General features: G+C 29.2%; 2 protein-coding genes across 4 annotated transcripts; one reads left to right on the forward strand and one right to left on the reverse strand.

The window, feature by feature from the left end:
• The first annotated feature begins 1,980 nt into the window (after positions 1-1,980).
• On the forward strand, positions 1,981-5,338 carry LOC119671021. 3 transcript variants are annotated; one of them, XR_005251763.1, is made up of 6 exons: positions 3,771-3,996; positions 4,078-4,319; positions 4,409-4,675; positions 4,765-4,989; positions 5,057-5,127; positions 5,191-5,338. XR_005251763.1 is itself a non-coding variant. In XM_038081504.1 (4 exons), exon 1 carries the CDS (start codon positions 2,073-2,075, stop codon positions 3,519-3,521), a length of 1,449 nt encoding a protein of 482 aa, XP_037937432.1. In that variant the 5' UTR covers positions 1,981-2,072; the 3' UTR covers positions 3,522-3,605; positions 3,816-3,996; positions 4,078-4,319; positions 4,409-4,659. The 3 variants fall into 3 exon arrangements, 2 of the variants coding, with proteins under 2 accessions (XP_037937432.1, XP_037937433.1); XM_038081504.1 differs by lacking the exons at positions 4,765-4,989; positions 5,057-5,127; positions 5,191-5,338 and adding an exon at positions 1,981-3,605 and having other exon boundaries at positions 3,816-3,996; positions 4,409-4,659; XM_038081505.1 differs by lacking the exons at positions 4,765-4,989; positions 5,057-5,127; positions 5,191-5,338 and adding an exon at positions 1,981-3,605 and having other exon boundaries at positions 3,888-3,996; positions 4,409-4,659.
• An 11,554-nt stretch (positions 5,339-16,892) lies between these two features.
• Positions 16,893-17,728, reverse strand: LOC119673059 (putative tRNA 2'-phosphotransferase). Its single transcript, XM_038084278.1, has 2 exons — positions 17,686-17,728; positions 16,893-17,607 (listed from the first exon to the last, which is right to left on the reverse strand). Exon 2 carries the CDS (start codon positions 17,592-17,594, stop codon positions 16,917-16,919), a length of 678 nt encoding a protein of 225 aa, XP_037940206.1. The 5' UTR covers positions 17,595-17,607; positions 17,686-17,728; the 3' UTR covers positions 16,893-16,916.
• Between the last annotated feature and the right edge of the window lie 1,236 nt (positions 17,729-18,964).

An 18,964-nucleotide genomic window follows, 5' to 3' on the forward strand; every position in this document is an offset into this window, starting at 1 on the left:
AAACTTGTTGTGGTCTTACCCAGGACACGTAGCCGTACCATTGTTAAAATATAAAAGCAGATTTCATCCTTTTCGATTTATTATTATCATATCAAGAAATGTATTTCAATTCTGTTCAGCCCATGCCACACACATTCTCTGAAATACTATTTTAATAATAACTTTCCTCACTAACTGGATCAGGTATGCGCTATGCAAATATTTTAATTTAAAATTCTTCAACTGTTGAAAGCTAAAAGCAACCAACCAACCCGTCATATTAACGTCAACTGAAAAAAAAAATTAAAAAATATTACACAGCAACACGACAAATGCAGTAAAGTGCAATTTTTACAGTTCAGAAAAGGTAAAAATTTTAAAATAAATTGCTGAAATATTTGGATTATCCTTCCACAGTTGATGATATGCGAAACTGTTACCACGAATATTGCAAAATAATGCATTCCACTTTTATGTATAAACAAAAATATATATACGAGTATTTTCGCGCAGTCATTTTACAATAAAAAAACGGCACATCCATCGCACTTAACGTATTCGGTGACTGTGTCTGTTCTAGAAAAACGTATGAAATATTCTATAGCTGCCGTATAACAGACAGGACCAGCTACTTGCCATTCACCACATAGTCAACATTCCAGTGTATAAGGAACGTCATTTTTCCGTTGCTTAAGTAATAATGTAAGCGCATTCACTCCTTCAATTATTCTCACAGTTCACTTTTCAATTTAAGGTGTTTTTAATTTTCCATAATTCCATATAAATTAGTATCTTTCTCCAGTAATATTTTTAATATCAATTTTTGGCAGTTACTCTTTTAAAGTGTCATAGCATTTTAAAGTGTGTGTTTAAGAAAGCGGAATGAACCAATTATAAGTCCTGATCGAATACTACAAAGTTAATAAGTAAAATTAAAAGCAAAGTTATAAAATTACATAAATTTGTATAAATTATAAAATAATTAATTAATTTTAGATACATCCGTTGCTTTTCTCAATTTTTGACAGTGAATATTCTGGTTCATATTCGCACTATAAGTCGTAAATTTATGTAGGATCAAATAACGTTCAATACTTCTACAGCTAACTTAACAGTGTTCTGTTATTAACATTTATATGCAAATTCGATGAACATGGCTAGCTTGGTGAAAACTTTTTTCTGTTTATGATTTATTTGTAAGTAATGCAGTAATTAACTGATAGTCTTCTATTTTAAAAAATAAAAATTAAAAAGTCACATTACATGTAATATCACAGTTAACAGCGTTCTGTTATAAACACTAATGTAAAAAGCTAGCTTTAATAAATGAATTAAAAAATTCACTGGCTATGACTTGATTGGCGTGTCCTTTTTATTTCTATTTTGCCTATGGTTTATGTATAAGTAATTTAGGGATGCAGTCCAGTTTTCCATTTTTAATAAATAAATTATTGCATTTTTTTATTTTCAACAAATATTTATTGATTCTATTGAGCGATGTTTCAAGTTTTAAAAATATTTCAAACTTAAATGATTAAATGAAACTTGAAGTTTTCAAATGAATAAGATTAATATTAATTAATAATACTTTTTGAGTAATAGCAATCAGACTACTAAATTTATGAACCCAGCATTGTTGAGCAATTTTTAAAAAATTTCTATTTGAAATAATTATTGAATATATAATTCTTCAATAATATGATGTGCTCTCCTTTTAACTAGTCTTTAAAATAAAGACTAATCCGGATATTTAAAGTCTCTAAATTTACTAAAAATCCTTTCTTTTTCAACTCCGACGACTTAGTTGCTATCCCATTAATCGAATTCTCCCAATACTCGAAACCCCGAATGCGAACAGTTCTAGTATCGATACTTTTTGTTTATTCTAATGAAGTGTTTTGTTGAATTATACCAGCATTATATATATGAACATAGTAATCTGTGAAAAAATTTAATGTCATATAAAATTTCAATATAATTTGAATTACAGTAACATTCATTTCAAAAAATATTTGGGAATAGAACACAACAAAATTTGCTTCTGGAAAAAATTTATCTTTTCCAAATTTTGACGTTCCACATTCTTTTTAAAGATGTTGAAAGCTGTAAATGTATGGAATTCTAATAACTCCAAAAACTACTCTAGGTTTGAGTTGGTTCGATGGGTCAATGAGACACTTATAACACATATCTCCAAAGTCGAAGAGATGTCAAAGGGATATTTGTATTGCCAAATGTTTGATCAAATTTTTCCTGGAGTTATTAACATGAATAAAGTTAAATTTTGCACCGAAAATGAAAAAGATCATATAAGCAATTTGAAATTATTTCAAAAAGGACTCAAAACTGTTAACATTTCAAAAGATATTCCAATCAACGATTTATTACAACGAAAATTTCAAAAAAATTTTGAAATACTTATATGGTTCAAGAAGTTTTATGAAATGAATGAAGGCAGAAATTCAAATCATAATTCAGTGAAGAAGTGTAATGCCTGTTTAGGACTTGGTGGTAATCAGTGTGAAAAGGACAGTGAAAAAGATTTAGCATCAGACTCAAAGAAATCATGCAAGACAGTTGATACTTTAACCGATTCCCCAAAAGTTGATGAGATGCAGAAGAAAATGCAGGTCAACAAAAAGTCAAAACCGAAAGAAACTTTTACAGGGCTCATGGGTAAGAAATCAAATAATGTTAACACTTTACCCCATTCGTTAATACTTGATGAAGAGATGCAGCATAAAATGCAAACCAACAAAAATTCAGCATTAAAGCCAATATCGAGGGAAATTCTTCCAGGGCTCATGGGTAAAAAATCAAAGAATGTTAACACTTTATCCGATTCCTTAATACTTGATGAAGAGATGCAGAATAAAATGCAAACTAACAAAAAATCAGCATCAAAGCCAATATCGAAGGAAATTCTTCCAGGACTCGCGGGTAAGAAATCAAATAATATTAACACTTTGTCCGATTCCTTACTACTTGATGAAGAGATGCAGAATAAAATGCAAACTAACAAAAAATCAGCATCAAAGCCAATATCGAAGGAAATTCTTCCAGGGTTCGTGGGTAAGAAATCAAATAATATTAACACTTTGTCCGATTCCTTAATACTTGATGAAGAGATGCAGCATAAAATGCAGTCCAACAAAAACTCAGCATCAAAGCCAATATCGAAGGACACTCTTCCAGGGCTCGTTGGTAAGAAATCAAAAAACAATATTAACGCTTTATCCGATTCGTTAACACTTGATGATGAGATGCAGACTAATAAAAATTCGGCATCAAATTCAATATCGAAGGAAACACTTACAGACCTCGTTGGTAAGAAATCAAATAAGAATGTTAACGCTTTACCCGATTCGTTAAAAGTTGATGTTAATCAAAACAAAGTGGAGACCATTACTAACCCGCCATCAAAGTCAATATCAAGTCAAACTTTTACCGTGCTCGTAGCTAAAAAGTCTAGTAAGGAACTATCCCACAACATTGTCTCCCAAGCACGTAATATGGAAACAGTTCAGCACCCTATCGAGTAACCTAATGCGCCATAACTTATACCACAGAAGCAGTAATTGAAGAATATGTCCCGAGCATATTTATACTAAAAATTTGCGAATAATGTAAGTATTAATTATTCATAGTTTAAGATATGTGGGAAAAAAAAAATTTAAATAATGACAGCAAATTCAATACATTCTCTTAATTAATAAAATTATTTACAGAGTTATATTATTATATTACAGAGATATGTTATTTCAAATATATGAATGGCATTATGTACTATTATAAGTATTTTTTTTTTTTTTTTTGGAAATATCGGTGAACTTAAGGAAGTTCCCTAAAAAACGAATACTTCCGAAAGCACTAACAAATATCTAGTACTCAGACTTACATAATTTTAGAGTTAACCAACAAAATTGACTTTGGATCCTCATTCAACAACAATGAATTTGTCATGCTTCAACCAGGAACTAGCAAAAATAGGTTATATAAATGAGGCAGCACATAACGGTAATGTTAAAAAATTGTACAAAATCTCATATTAAATATAGATTCAATAATTGCTAATATTTCCTTTTTTAAATATCTCAGAAATAAGTGCATGTGCTAAAGCCAAACTCACTCAAACATAAATGTGACCTGCTACTGGGATTAACATTACTTTCAAGTTAATTAACATGAGGCTTTAGAATCGAGTATGATGTAAGTGTTGTGCTCTAATCAGGGACCATTAAAACTGTGAGCTAAAAAATAATCCTATCTGGTATAAGCGAGTTGGCGTTTAAAAAGAGACTATATGGAAAGGCCATGGCTTGAACCAAAACACCTAACTGGTAATGATATCAAATACTACTTCATATTTTATTAATAAAATTTTCTTGAAAAATATGTGTTAAATAATAGCTAACATTACCTTATATAGGTTCATCAGAAATAAAAAAAAAAAAAACAAATTCACAAACTATACTTATACGTATATAAGTGTAACCTGCTGCTAAGATCCTTTACGTTATCTTGAATTTAATTACTTGAGTTCGTGAAACCCCGTGCTTGTTATACTTGAAGCAGGGACTATTAAAGCCGTGAGCTACAACATAACAGCGACTAATATCCCATGTAGTACAAGTGCAGTTGTACATGAAATAAGATTTTATGGAGTATTCATGATTTCAACCAAAACACCTTATAGGTAATGAAAGCATATTTTAAATTATATCTTATTAATAAAAATTATTCAATAAATGTTAGTTAAATAATATCTAATATTACCTTATATAGACACCTCAGCAACGGTACTGATAAGACTCTTCACGTTATCTTGAAGTCAACTTCAACTTCAATGAGTTTATGAAACCCATGATGACGTGTTTATTATGCTTGAACCAGGGATTATTAAAACTGTGAGCTATAAGATAACATCAACTAATCATACTTGGTATAAGTGAGGTTGTGTATAATACGACTTTCTGGAGCATTTATGGTTTAACTCACAACATCTTAATGGTAATGACATCTAATTCTATATTATATCTCATTAATAATAATTTCTTCCAAAATATTTCCAACAAAGGCTTTTCATATGTGGTATAAGTAATTGGTGCATAAATTAAAACTTTATAGAGAATACGAATTGGAAACCAAGTAAGTTACATTTGCACATATAATACAAAAAAGTAGATGTTTACAAAATGTATCTTTTTTAAGATTTACAAATGAATGGAGAATAAAATTTATGTTTTCAATTCGGTATCAAAAATTTTTCTGTGTTATGATGATTTTACTGGATGTTAATAATCATCCATGCTTTTGTTGTTGATTCTATCGCAAAATATATTTTTTTATTATACTCAGATTTTGTTGTGTTTTATTTTAAAGTAAAAAATTGTAGTTAGGATTTTTGTGATTTGTTAATTATAGAACAAATGCCAAAGCGTCTTATCAGAGAAAAAAACAAACTGGTCTATTTAATGTTTTGTGTAGTGATTTTATAAGCTTTGCCAAAGATATAGGGTAGTTTTAAGCTTCTAGGTTTTTCCTTAGGCCATTAAGGCTTATAGACCCATAATACAATGGGTCTATAGGCCTTAATGGATCCCTTTGCATCGCCAGTGCAACCTATCCAAACGTAGTGATTTTACGATATACAAATTTATTTATTAATATCTATTTATTTATTAATAGAGCAAAATAATAGAAAAAATTATTCAAAATAGCGATTAAAGACATGCTTAAATTCTAACCAGCTACAAAAGGAAATGAATACTTGAAATAGTGATATTTTGAAAAAAAGAGTTTAAGACCATGTCCTATTTCTGACCACATAAATTTTCCTTTGCATGCTTATTCATGAAATCAAGTACATAGATATATATAAGTTAGTACTATTAGTAATAGAGAGTAAAGTACATAGTAACTTTAGAATTAAATATAGTTCTATGACTTTAATGGATGAATTGTACTTAAAGAGAGTGATCGTGACTTAGCTAAATCTAAACTAGGAACAGCTACAGACTAATTGTAATCCTTATCCAACCAAAGAAAATTCCAAACATCTACAGTTACCATCTGCACAGTTGACTAAAAGATGTAACAGATAATAGGAAAGTTAACGGGTATCAAATGGAGAAATTTACAAATAATACAGTTATACCAACTTCTTTATACTCACAGCTCAGTAGAAAGCACAGTCACAGTACAAAATAGCAAAATTCGTTCTTGAATGTCACTGTATTTGCGGATAAACAATAGTGAAGGTTATCCAATCCAAAACGGTGAAATCGTGGATTTGTTGAAACATTGAACCTTACTGATAAATATCAAACATCAAAATGTCTCTCTTTACTAGATTCCAAAGTATGCAGAAAAGGTTTTATGTGCGCATTAATAAAATCGATTACTCATAAAAACCCCGATGAGTTAACTATACTGGAACACAATAAATCTCATCATTACGGTGATTAGTGATTTATGAACTAACTGAAAAGGGGCTGGTCTCTTTAGATAGAAATAAAACAAAAAGTCTTTTGAGCTTCTGCAAACCTTCAGTTAGTTAAAAAGAGCTTATCTAGGCACAGATCCATTGTTTCGATACCCGAACGGTAGTGAATTCTATCAAATGGATTATGCGGAACTTACCACAATGAAAAGAAAATAGAATTCATCACTTATTTTTTGTAATTCTTTTTTTTTTTGCAATACATCAGACAGAATGGTTTTAATCTCTTATTAAGTTTTCTAATAATATTGAATTTCAATTTAATCTCATATATTCTTCATTGCCTATTAGAGATAACTAAATTGAATTTGTTAGTCTTCTTAAGTTTTATCCGGAAGAGCACATGACTTAATAAGCATGTTATTTGAAGATAAAAACAGTTGTATAACTTGGTTCTTTAGTCATCACAATATGCGATGGATGTCTCTTAGTGAAAATAGTGATATTTGTCTCAACACACGCTATCTCAACCTAATCTAACCTAGCAAGTGCTGACGTACTATAAAGCTTCTCATTGTTTAACGATATGCAAGATGTCTTTTTGAAATAGTACCTTAGATACTACATAATATATATATACCTACATAATAATATACATACTTTCATAATTTGAAAAAATTACGCAGGATGTGTCTATATTGCTTTACATATTCATAATTTCTACAATAGTAGTGAGATATAGCTTACTAACTTTAGGTTGATTTGTATTGCATTTGATTATAAGAATGGGTCTTTGGTTCTGTCATCTTTTACCGAAAAGTTTCTTTTAATGCCTCATCATATTAATTCACTTTGATTATGTACATATTATATATATATTTAAATAATTATAAATTTAATTATTTTGATACTATTGTATATACAATTTCTTTTGTAAATTATTATCTTTGTGTGAATAATAAAGAGTATTAATATACACTGTTGAAAAAAATATTTAATTCAATAATATTATATATGTTAATTATTGTAAAAACTTATTAAAAATATCGATGTATGGTAATTAATAAAAATTTCTATACATAAATTTCTTTTCATCATCCTTTTATGCTGTGTCAATTCTACGTGCGATAAGTTGTGTACCAGGAAGGGACGAAGGACTTTTTAAAAAATAAAATACAATTACAATACAAGTGACTTAAAGAGCATTTATAAAATATCACAACAGTACGGGATAATCGATTTTCAGTTCAGAGAAAATGAAAAATGTAAAATTGTTAAATCAAGCAGTGAACTTCATGTGTCCTTTGAATATATTTTAAAAATAATTACGTTTGTCCTTTGTGACTTGTCCCTATTAAGTCACAGCATTTTTAATGTTGTTGAAATTTAAATTCACTGTTAATTTTGAGTTGAGTATGAAAATTGTATTATTAATCGAGTTGCAAGCCAATTACCACTTACTCTTTCGGATATGTTGTCATTATTTTTATACTGTAGTTATCGTTGTGTGGTTTTATATATATATATATATATATATATTGTATAAGTAAAAATGAATACATTAAATAAAAATATCATTTTTATGCAATGTTGTCATTACTTAAATTAATACCAATAATTACTACTTTAATGACACGAATATACGTGAATGATTATATCAGTTGTATAGTTCAATATGGTGACTGCTCATATGTAGACATAATTTTTATCAATTATAAGACTCATATATCATGTATACGTGGCATATGAGTAACATTTCATAACTGATGAAATATTCTTTTTGAACGCAGCCAGAAACTGCTGATTCTTATTCATTCCAAATATAAAAAAAATAAACTACATATTCAGAAAACTTAATTGAAAGATTAATCTAAAATGAAAACACTCAATAAATATGCAAATAGTTAATGTTTCAGTAAGGAACTAATATGTGTTTCTACGAGCGAGGTTTGATAAGTCAGTGATTTTTTGAATTTCCCGTGCAGTTACTCCAAATGCAATAGTGCTGCCGTCAGCTGTAATCTACCAATGGGCAACTTTCTAATTTTGAGCTAGCTACGTCGTTTAGTTGGTACTTGACAGCCTTTCATATCAGACAACCTCGTGAATTTTTACGAAAATGGAAATTTCGTGTGCTGATTAGCATTACTGGCCAAAATCCACGAATTGGGATAAGAACAGCTACCTCATCCAGCATATTCTCCCGATTTAGACCCCTGCGACTATTTTCGACTAGTTTTCAAACGTAAAGAAATGGCTGGGTGGTAAGAGATTTGAGTCGAATGAAGAAGTCATTGACGAAACAAATGCGTATTTTGAGAGCTTTGAGAAAACTTATTATTTGGAGGGAATAAGAAAATTAGAAAAACGCTGGACTAAATGTATCGAGCTAAAAGGTGATTATGTAGAAAAATAAAATGTTTATTTGCCGAAAAAAATTTGTTTTATTCAAAAAGTCACTGACTTATCAAACCGTTCTGACTTATTATATGAGCACATTATTTACTTTGATCAATTCAGAAATCTATACTAAATTATTTACTTCGAGTAAAATAAATGATAACTAAAACCAGATATATGTATATGGTAAGAAAACAATAATACAAAAATGTAGTTTTGACAGTTTTTAAAACAAATATAGCTTAATTATTTCTAAATCCAGTTTAAGAAGTATTAATGTAGGTGCTTTACTTATTTATTATTTCTAATAAACAAAGTAATTTAATACTTCAAAGAAAATATAATAATATATAATTAGATGCAAGTGATATTATTTTTGCACTGCATTAAAAACTGAAAGTGTCTAATTATATATTATTATATTTTCCTTCAAGTATAAGATTAGTGGGTTTGATAAAAATAATAAATAAGTAAAGTATTTGCATCAATACTTTTTTAACTGGATTGAAAAATAGACAAGCTTTAATTGTTTTAAATTCATTCAAAACAATACTAGAATACTGACGTATTCTAAATAATCAAAACTATTAGAGCAATACGTAAGATGATTGCGCTATCCTCTTACCCCCTAACAATTTAACTATAACAATTTATACTCACGTAACCTTATTCACTTCATTAGAAATAACAATTTATAGTGACTGCTATAAGGCTCTATCGTCTATCCAATTTTCACCAGCAATTAATGTCATTGAGCTAAATTGAAAACAGAGTTGTGCTACGATGAATAATAAATGTTGTGCTTCGTCATGATTATACTGGCTCATATATGTAACTAGTTGGCAGCACTATACCGATGACAGGAGTCATTAAAATAAACGTACATTCATTATATATATTCATTATATATATAACGTACATTTTAACATATATTTCTTTGGTAATACAACAAATCTTAAGGTACTTCGCATAGGAGTCTCACATTGTTCATATAGCCCCGATAAAGCTATTAACTATTGCCATCCAACATGCTTTTACCAACATTAAACTAAAAAGAAACAAGCACTGTAAAAAACATTTCTATTGGGTTTTCAAGACATAACCTTAAAATTAAAACCTCTGTATTAAAAACTACTGAAAAGAGTTGGAGGAATTATGCATATTTTGAATTAAACAAGAACGTTTTAAAATAAGATATTTTTTCAATTTTGACCTAAAACGCTGAATACTTCTTTCCCAAACCATAAATCCATATCATTATACAACAAAGAAAGAAATTTTTATTAAAATTCAGTATAATTTCCCTTAAGTCATTTCTCTTCTGGTACTTCGTGAACTTCAAGTGAAGGGGTGGATGATGCATCTGCCCTTTTGCTTTCAAAGTCACTTTTTTCCAAAAGTTTTTGAAAGAATTTCAGTAAGAAAAGTTTCTGTAAGTTTAAAATCAATTCTAGCTTAAAGTTTTCAGCCACTTTAAAAGTGCACCGACCGAACATTCCCTAATGCAATTGAGTGCAGTGGAAGTGCTAAGAATTTTTTGCTAATTTTCCAAAGTAAAGAAACAAAAGTTTACCGCAAGTTCATCTATAAAAGGAATTATTTCGAATTTGTTTACTTTACTGTGTGTTGATTGAAATCTTTTACCACAAATTTAATACCAAAATTAGTTTTATTTTAATTACTCTAAATGTTGTATCTCTATAGAGCAATATATTTCATTTAATTTAATTGAAAGTTTTATAAAAGTTTGTTTGTTAAATCTATTATCCAAATTGGTTTTCGATAATCCTTAACTTTCACTTACGACATTAGAGATCGTTTTTTTCAATTATTTCAACATTTTTGAAAGAATTATTCAGTACTGGATTATCAACTGATATAGAGTGAATTTTTATTTTCTACAAAGAAAAGCGTTCTTTTTTAATAGCACTGAATTGAAGTTTCAAGCTTGAGTCCAGTTCTTAATAATTTCGGTTTTTCGGATATGCTAGAACTACATTTCTCTATAAGAATACATAGGAGTTCATACCACAATCATTGATGTCTTCAGTTTTATGTAACTAGCACGCAATGTTACAAGCCACGATAGAGTCATGTTGGCGTAAGGTGGTTGGAGATATACAATGACATATTTTATTTTTAAATTATTTTTGCAGTTCACTTTATTATCATTATTATTGCTATTACTATTAGTATTTGTTTTTTTGGTGGGCTTGAATATACGCTGTTTGTAACACTGTGTTCTTTAATCAATTATTGTATACTGCTGAAGTATATTGCCATATTACCGAAGTATTTCTTTTACTTCAGCTAAATAATCATTTCCACATCTATGTTTGATCACTCCAGTTCATGGAACAATTTTTTTTTTGAAAAATCTTCCCCTATATTTTATAATAGCAAGACATTCTCCAAGGATATGTAAGAATGTTTCTGGATTTTCCATATATTCGTTAGTTGACGTAAATCCTAACCACACCTTATGCAGATTTTAGAAGACATATTAGGTATGATTAGAATAAAATCATTGTTCTCTTAATTTTATCTGTTCAGATGTAAGAGATTTTTACTCCGAGATATATGCCCTAAATAGGAAGAAGATTTTTTATTTCAATTACCTTTTCCAATTACCTTTTCCAATTACCTTTTCCAAATGAAAAACCCTTCCCAAATAAGATTATTAATTATAATTAATGTAATATATATAATATAATATCTACATATCTGTTTATGTTGAAAGTCATAGAAAGATACTCATATTGGTGTTATTTTAAAAAGCTTTATTCAAAAAAGTTTTTTTTCAATTATATTTTCCAAAATTTCCAGAGTTTCATCACCCAATTATGAACAAATAAAGACATAACATAATGGTATAGTTTTTTATCTTTAGACTATAATGCCAACAGGTTTTTTGTTTCTAACCTCCTATCTCAAAATATACTTCTGCGATCAGAAGGTCTTTGAAAAAAAATCAAAATGTTATGATTGAGTAGTATGGACGTCTACGGCTCAGTTAAGCAATAGTTATCCAGATATTTCTTGCCAAAAATATCAATTAAACTTAATTAAGGTACTTAACTTAATTAATAAACATTTTTGTTTATATTTTAGATAGGAATATCGTTGTCAAGAATTGGTGATATGACCACTTAAATTCAAATGATTAATATAGTACTTTTTGGTATTTTATTTTAAGACTAACTGACTTTGTTGAGCAAGTGATTGTGAGTTCTAGTTCTTGATAAAAAAAAATTATGCTGGTATTTTTAAGAAAAAACCATTTAAAAATTATTTTAACAAATCGTTTCAAATATTTTAAATAAATTTGTTGACTTTTGTTAAATTATTTTCACATCAAAACCCATGAATAAAACATTGAAGAGATTTATTTAATTTAATCGCATAAAGCTTGAATATTTCAACTGGCAGACAAACTCAGATAAAGGATAAAGGATAACGCAACCGAAATAATGCCAGTACAGTGAGAATTTCCAAATGTTTTCAGTAGACGAATTTTTGGTTCTTTTCCACGCAGATTGTGTTGGATTATTTTCACTTAATTCTAAGATGAATTTTGGTACTGTCCATGCTGTGATACACAATATTATTTGTATATCTCTTATTACTTATGTAAATTTTGTTAAGTAAAAGTCACAAATCATTTTTCGTTATTATTTAGATATGACACCAAAAAAGATTCTGAATCAATAAAACTACAAGATAAAAAGGATTAAAATAATAAATTTAAATAGTTGTATTGTCTGTTAATATTAAACTATATATTAATATTAATATATATTGCATTATGGAGCAAAAATAAACAAATAACACAAGCTTCTGACAATCACCCGACTATACATCACTCGGCTGCATAATTCTCCGTCCGACATCTCTACCCCAAGTACCGTTCTTACAAACCTCACTTAAGCCATACGCTTCAAACCCTTCAATTTTTTGTTTAATTCCTTGATAACAAATGCACAGATGACAAAGGGATGGAGTAATTTACTGCTTTAACGCGAATCATAGGTTGGTAGATTTCCTAACTGAATCCGTTGATACTGCTGTCGATTTTGTTTAAATTCATCCACCATCGTCATATCCAACTACACAACAAACTAGCGTATATAGTGAACGTCCAGCACTTCTCCAGCACCTTATCGCCCACTGGAGTTGGATACCTAATTTTAGACAATGTTGCTAGGCTTAGCAGAGTCACTTTGTGCAAGTGGAGGGTAAAAATTTGAAAAGAAGAGACTAGACACAGCACCTAAAAATACCCCTTATCATCAGTTCATAGTTGCTTCGCGATCACTTCTCCATTCCACCCCAAAAAAAATATCTCACGTTATTCTACATTTCCCCATCAACGCACTCTACAACCGTGACTCTCGTGATCTCTCCATCTACCACCAGCACGCTCTTACTTTCTGGTTTAGATAAACCTAGTTCATTACGTATTAAGCCTCTTACTCTTGCATGAAGTTTTCATGTTTCAGTGGCACTTTTCTCCATTTTTTCCCAAGAGGTGGCTTTAATGAACTCAAGTTTCACACTGTGGCTTTCTATGCTTTACACATACTGCCAAAAAAGGCAAGATTTTACAAATCTACCTGCACCATACCCATGCTTTCTGGCTTAGATGAAGCAAGTTCATTAGGAATTAACACTCTTGTTTATATCTCTCTCCCATAATTACTGAGATGAAGTTACCAAATTGCTGTGGAAATCTTTTCCACTTATTCCTAAGAGGTAGTTTTAGTGGGTTCTAGTCTCTCACTGTAATTTTTGATGCTTTCCGCTTACTCGCTTACTGCAAAAAAAAAATATATATAATAAAGAGAATTTATAATTATGTTTTAATAAATTAATTAATACAATCTGCATTTTTTATTGAATTTTATTTAGCAATTAATGAAGTTTAATGTAGCGTTCTCTTAAACTCCGGACTAATGAGATGCTCCCTCAGTAGCTTGTTATGTGGGCATATAATTTCCAAATGCTACTGCTTTGTCATTATTGTTTCATCTATTATCATATGAAATGTATGGATTATATGTTTATAATAAATGATAGTCTTGTACTGCTGTGTATCTTCAATGGGTGCGGTGCAGTGCTTTGCATGCCATAAATTCTAATTGGCTTGGAAGTTCGAAGTTATAATTGGCAGAGCTCACATTACAAACAATTACCGAAAATTTTGAGTTGATAATTGGATTCGTGGTTTGTTAGGCAAAGCAAAAATGTGTGAAATGTGTTTTGATTGAGTTTCAATTAAATTTTCATGTAATTTGACGCGAATAATTCGAATAAATTCCATTTGCTCAATTTGCCAATTATTTCGGAATAATAAGATATTTGGTAATGTATTTAGTTTCAATTAAAATTAATTTATGCGTGAATAAATTGTTTTGAAATTAATAATAATTTATAGCTTGAGCTTTCCCAAACATTATTTCGTGATTAATAAAGTAAAATATTTGAAAAACTAAATGAATTTTAAATATAAATTAAAGAGAGAAAATATTTCACTATAAAGAGTACTTATTTTACTTAGTGTAATTAGATATTTAGAATTTGTAATTATAAATTATTAAAAACCGAATGTATATAGTAATTAAGCTCTAACTGAATAGTTAATTTAATTTTAATTGGCATAGTTAGGCATCAACTTGTAAAAATAACATCTTTAATATATAATTAAATTTGATGGAAATGTTCAATTTGTTACGAAAAGTCAATATAAAAAAAATATGCATAATAAATTAAGATTTAACTATATTAAAGTATGAACAATAATATTATCTAATAAAAAACAACAACAATTTCAAGTTTAATTTACTAGTTTGTTTTATTATTTTTTTTATTAACAACAACGATTTACATTATTCACATCAGACAATGTCAATTTTCCAATGAAATTAAATGTTATTGTTGTCAAAAATTTTTATTTATTGCACTTCAGTCAAAATTATGACCTAAAAAAAGGTTTCGGTCAGAGACCAATAAATCAAAATGATCGAAAACTTCAATGCGGACTCATGCAATTTGATTTGCACAAAATAAAAAATAAAATAACAAAACTAAAATTTATTTTATGAGATAATCGAGAGGCAAAGCAAATAAAAATTTTTATTTTCAATATTAAAGTAAAATTAAGTTAACCATTTTTTTGAGGTTCAGTATCAATTTCAATTTAAAATATATAAAAATTATGATAAATAAAAATAAAACTGTAAGTGACCAATTACTTCAGTTATTTTATACTATGAAGTACTCTCAAAAAAAAAATTAATGATATATATTTTAGAATTTAATTTCTAAACTCAATACAAAAATAGTAAAATTAAACAAATAAATAAATAAAATATTTTATTCCACCAGTTTAATGAAGAATAATAATCTTTAACGATATATCAAAAAACATATATGACTAAATAAAGAAAATATATTAGGCTCTGCTCAAATTTCAACATCATTCACACGAATAAATATTTCACAAATTAATTTTAATTTATTTAAAAATAGTTATATGAATAAATTAAAATTTTATAGCCGTAATACTACATATATTATTAGTTCCATTGACGTACTTATCAACATCCAGTTATTAAACGTCGGCTTCCAGTAACTGATCCCATTTGCTCTATAATTTTTTTAACTAATTGTTAAGAATCGAAGATATTATTACTTTCATTAACATATCCAGCAACAACATCGAAATGTATGTATCAACTAATAAACAAAAGCTTCCTCTAAGCTTATATTTATCAGCTCTATAATCTTCTAAACTAATGTTAAAAATCCAAATATGGAACGTAGTGGTCCTAATTTGCTTTAAATTTTATTTTTTTATATTATATATTATGTTAGATAGTCTATTAGTTCATTTATCATCATCCGGTTGTTTCAGTCCACTATCGAACGTTAGGTTACTCTAAGTGCTTAAGGATTTTGCTCTATCCTGAGCCAGATAGAGTAGTAGTCTATATAACAGTAGGATAGTGCTCTCATATAAAATACAAATATTACATTAAACATAGCTGAATCTTAAGCTTAATTTGAGGGCAAATATATAAAAACGAATAAGAAATGCCTGCATAGCTTTCTACTCCTGTAATTCGATGATTTGAAATCTCTGTGCATCTCATTCTAAAATTGTTATGTATATGCGTATTATGTTTATCTGACCAAAGAAGTTTACTTGACTTGCGGATGACGTACGCAGAGCTCCATGAACAAAACGATGTATGGCATGTAATGACATGTATACTCTCTATCACAACTAAGAGAGAATATACTGCAGCGGCTCTCAACGGCATTCTCGCAACGATTCCAATTGAGCTAAATATTTAAAGAAATGTCTTAATGTATATGCTCAGGAAGCTTCAGAACGGATGCCATAATGTTTGTGCTTAGATAGCTTGAGAGCAGATAGAGAACAGGTTCAACTTTCAACCTCATAGCTCCTATAAGTTTCTCCGGCAAGAGAAGCTCTATCATAGCTACCCTCTTTCCTACTTAGTTATAGTCACTGACTACTTATGGCCTAAAATTTAATTTCAGAAATTCTTAAATTCTTCTTCTTCTACTTGAGTTAGTGCTATTACGCACTTTTACTCTATAATGGCTATAATGCAATCTATCAACACATTTATCTAATAAAAAAAGAAAAAAAAAAAAATATAAATAATAATAAATAAGTAAATGGAATTATCGAATCTTAATAGATACCGATATTCAAATATAAAATGTGACTAAAATCAGCAGTTTATCTACCTCAAAAGAACATTAAGAGATTTTTTATTTCAAATTTAATATAATCAAATATGTTAGACTATTTTATTTCAAATTGTATATAATTAAATTCCTTAAAGTATTTTATTTCACACTCATTACTTAGTGAAATGCAGTCCACAAATTTACTTTTCGTTTGAACTCATAAGCTTATTACTCATATAAAAGAAAGCATATAAAGCGAAATAAATTTATTTGAAAAATTTCAGTTAATGTGATTAAAGAAACTTAATTTCATTTGTATTATTTCGTTGAAAAAAAACTTAAATGAAACTTAAAATAATAATTTAATATTCAATCAAAAATTTAGCAATTTATCAGTTCTTCGATCAACAGCCTTTAAAAAGTATTGCTTAGATATGCAACCATTTTGACCCGCACAGAGAATGACATTATTATCTGATCGATAAAACTCCAAACCACCTTCTTCTAATGCTTTCTTGACATCAATATAGATATATATCTCATAATTGCTAGGGAAACCATAAACATCTGTCTCTTCCGTCGAACTGTCATCCATAACCAAAAATTGAATATGGCTGCAGGATTTACGTACAAGGCCATTGACCTTGATTTTTGGCCAAAAACGATAATAAGTACCATGAGCAATTGTACCAATGGAGTAAGGATCAATCACTTTTTTTAAACAAAAATCTGACTGAACAGTTTTTATGGTATGACCCTGATTAGCGCGGATCTCATAAGCACGTATACCTTTGTTGTACTTAAGTGTATAACGCTGTTGTTGATCGCTTTCGACTATCTTTTTCAAGACAGCCATATTATATCTTTTGAACTTAATATGCGCTAAAATAGCAGAAGTAGCCAGAAAGCCGTCACGTTTTATAGGTAGTCCTTCTTTGACAGCGCCATGTCTAAGCAGCCAAATAAGTTTTTTACTTAGTTGCTCCATGTTGGCTTCCAGGTAAGCTCTACTTAGGCTCTGCAGCTTGGTTTCAGGAGTTTCAGTTTCCATACTTTTGCTTATACTATTAAATAAAAATATAACTTTAATGACATTTTCTTCCTTTTAATAAACATTAACTTAGTTTCATAAATATACGCACCTTTAGACACTTAAAATAATTTTATATGATGAAAATACTATTTATACGTTATTTGCCAAAAAAATTCGTAAAAAGCATTTATTAAGAAATAAAAGAAACATTAAAAAAAAATGTGTTCAAAATGAAATGTGTTTTCATTTAAAAATTAAATAATCAATAGAGATTTGAAGAACTTAATAACGCTTGCTGAGATTACTTAAAAAGAGGTAAAACAGTTAGCTTCACATCTGCCTAAATTGGAATAAAAGTTCTGAATAAATTCGTTGGAACTGTCTAACTTTAATCAAACTTTAATCAATCTAGAATCAATCTAGTTGCAGTAACAGTTATCTACTATTCTTGTGGTGCCTTGCTCTACTGGAAATCCAAGACAACTACTGGAAATTCATATCTTTATATTTGTTCCCAGCTGAGTGGGAAAAGAAGGCGCATACGTTTGCTGATACCCAATGTTATGATTACGTGATCATAACTGCTCCTATAATAAAAAACAAATATATGTTGGAATCAGAAAACCCACATTTGAGAGTTATGATTCAATGAAATTATGGCATCTGACTGGTTCTATGATACTCCCTCGCGGGAAAGGGATTACAATATTCAAGTATGCCAATCGTAAGAAGTGACTTAGATCCCGGCACGATCCGAATTTGTTTGCAATAAATAGTAGTGAGAGAATTTTCACTTGCAGCACCTGACCAGAGATGTGTACCTGGTACCACAGTGATCACTGCCGCAGCTTGCGCAGACTTAACGAATTGAATTTGACAATCTCGTGGTGATCGTGTTTAAAACTCAAATTTTTGCAGATAGAGTAAATGATTGTATTTATTAACTTTCATTCCATATGGAGTTGCGTTTTCCAACCAGGTGCTCTGACCCAAAGATCAGCAAAGGTATTGAAAGGCCTCGGTCCTTACCAAAGGACAAGTTATGACAAACACATAACTTCAATTGTTACCGGTGGATATTCCTTGAAGTTTCAATATGGCATCTATTGGCATATTATCTTTATACGTGTATTGAGGACACTGTTTTCTTGAGTTATTAAGAAAACAGTAATCACGTAAATCACTAGTCATGTGATGTCATGCCTCTATCACAAAACAGAATAAAATTTGCGTTCAAAGAAACCACTTCTTAGTTCATCAAAATAAAGTGAGGTTAATATTTTTTTTCCTATATTCAGAGTTTAGAGTATAATAAACTCGCAACAGAGATATGAATTCAAAGATCGCTAACAGAACTCGTTGTTTAAGTTCTGTTTGACTAAAGGAAC

This window comes from Teleopsis dalmanni, chromosome 1, assembly GCF_002237135.1.
Source record: "Teleopsis dalmanni isolate 2A chromosome 1, ASM223713v2, whole genome shotgun sequence".
In the NCBI taxonomy this organism is placed as follows: Eukaryota; Metazoa; Arthropoda; class Insecta; order Diptera; family Diopsidae; genus Teleopsis; species Teleopsis dalmanni.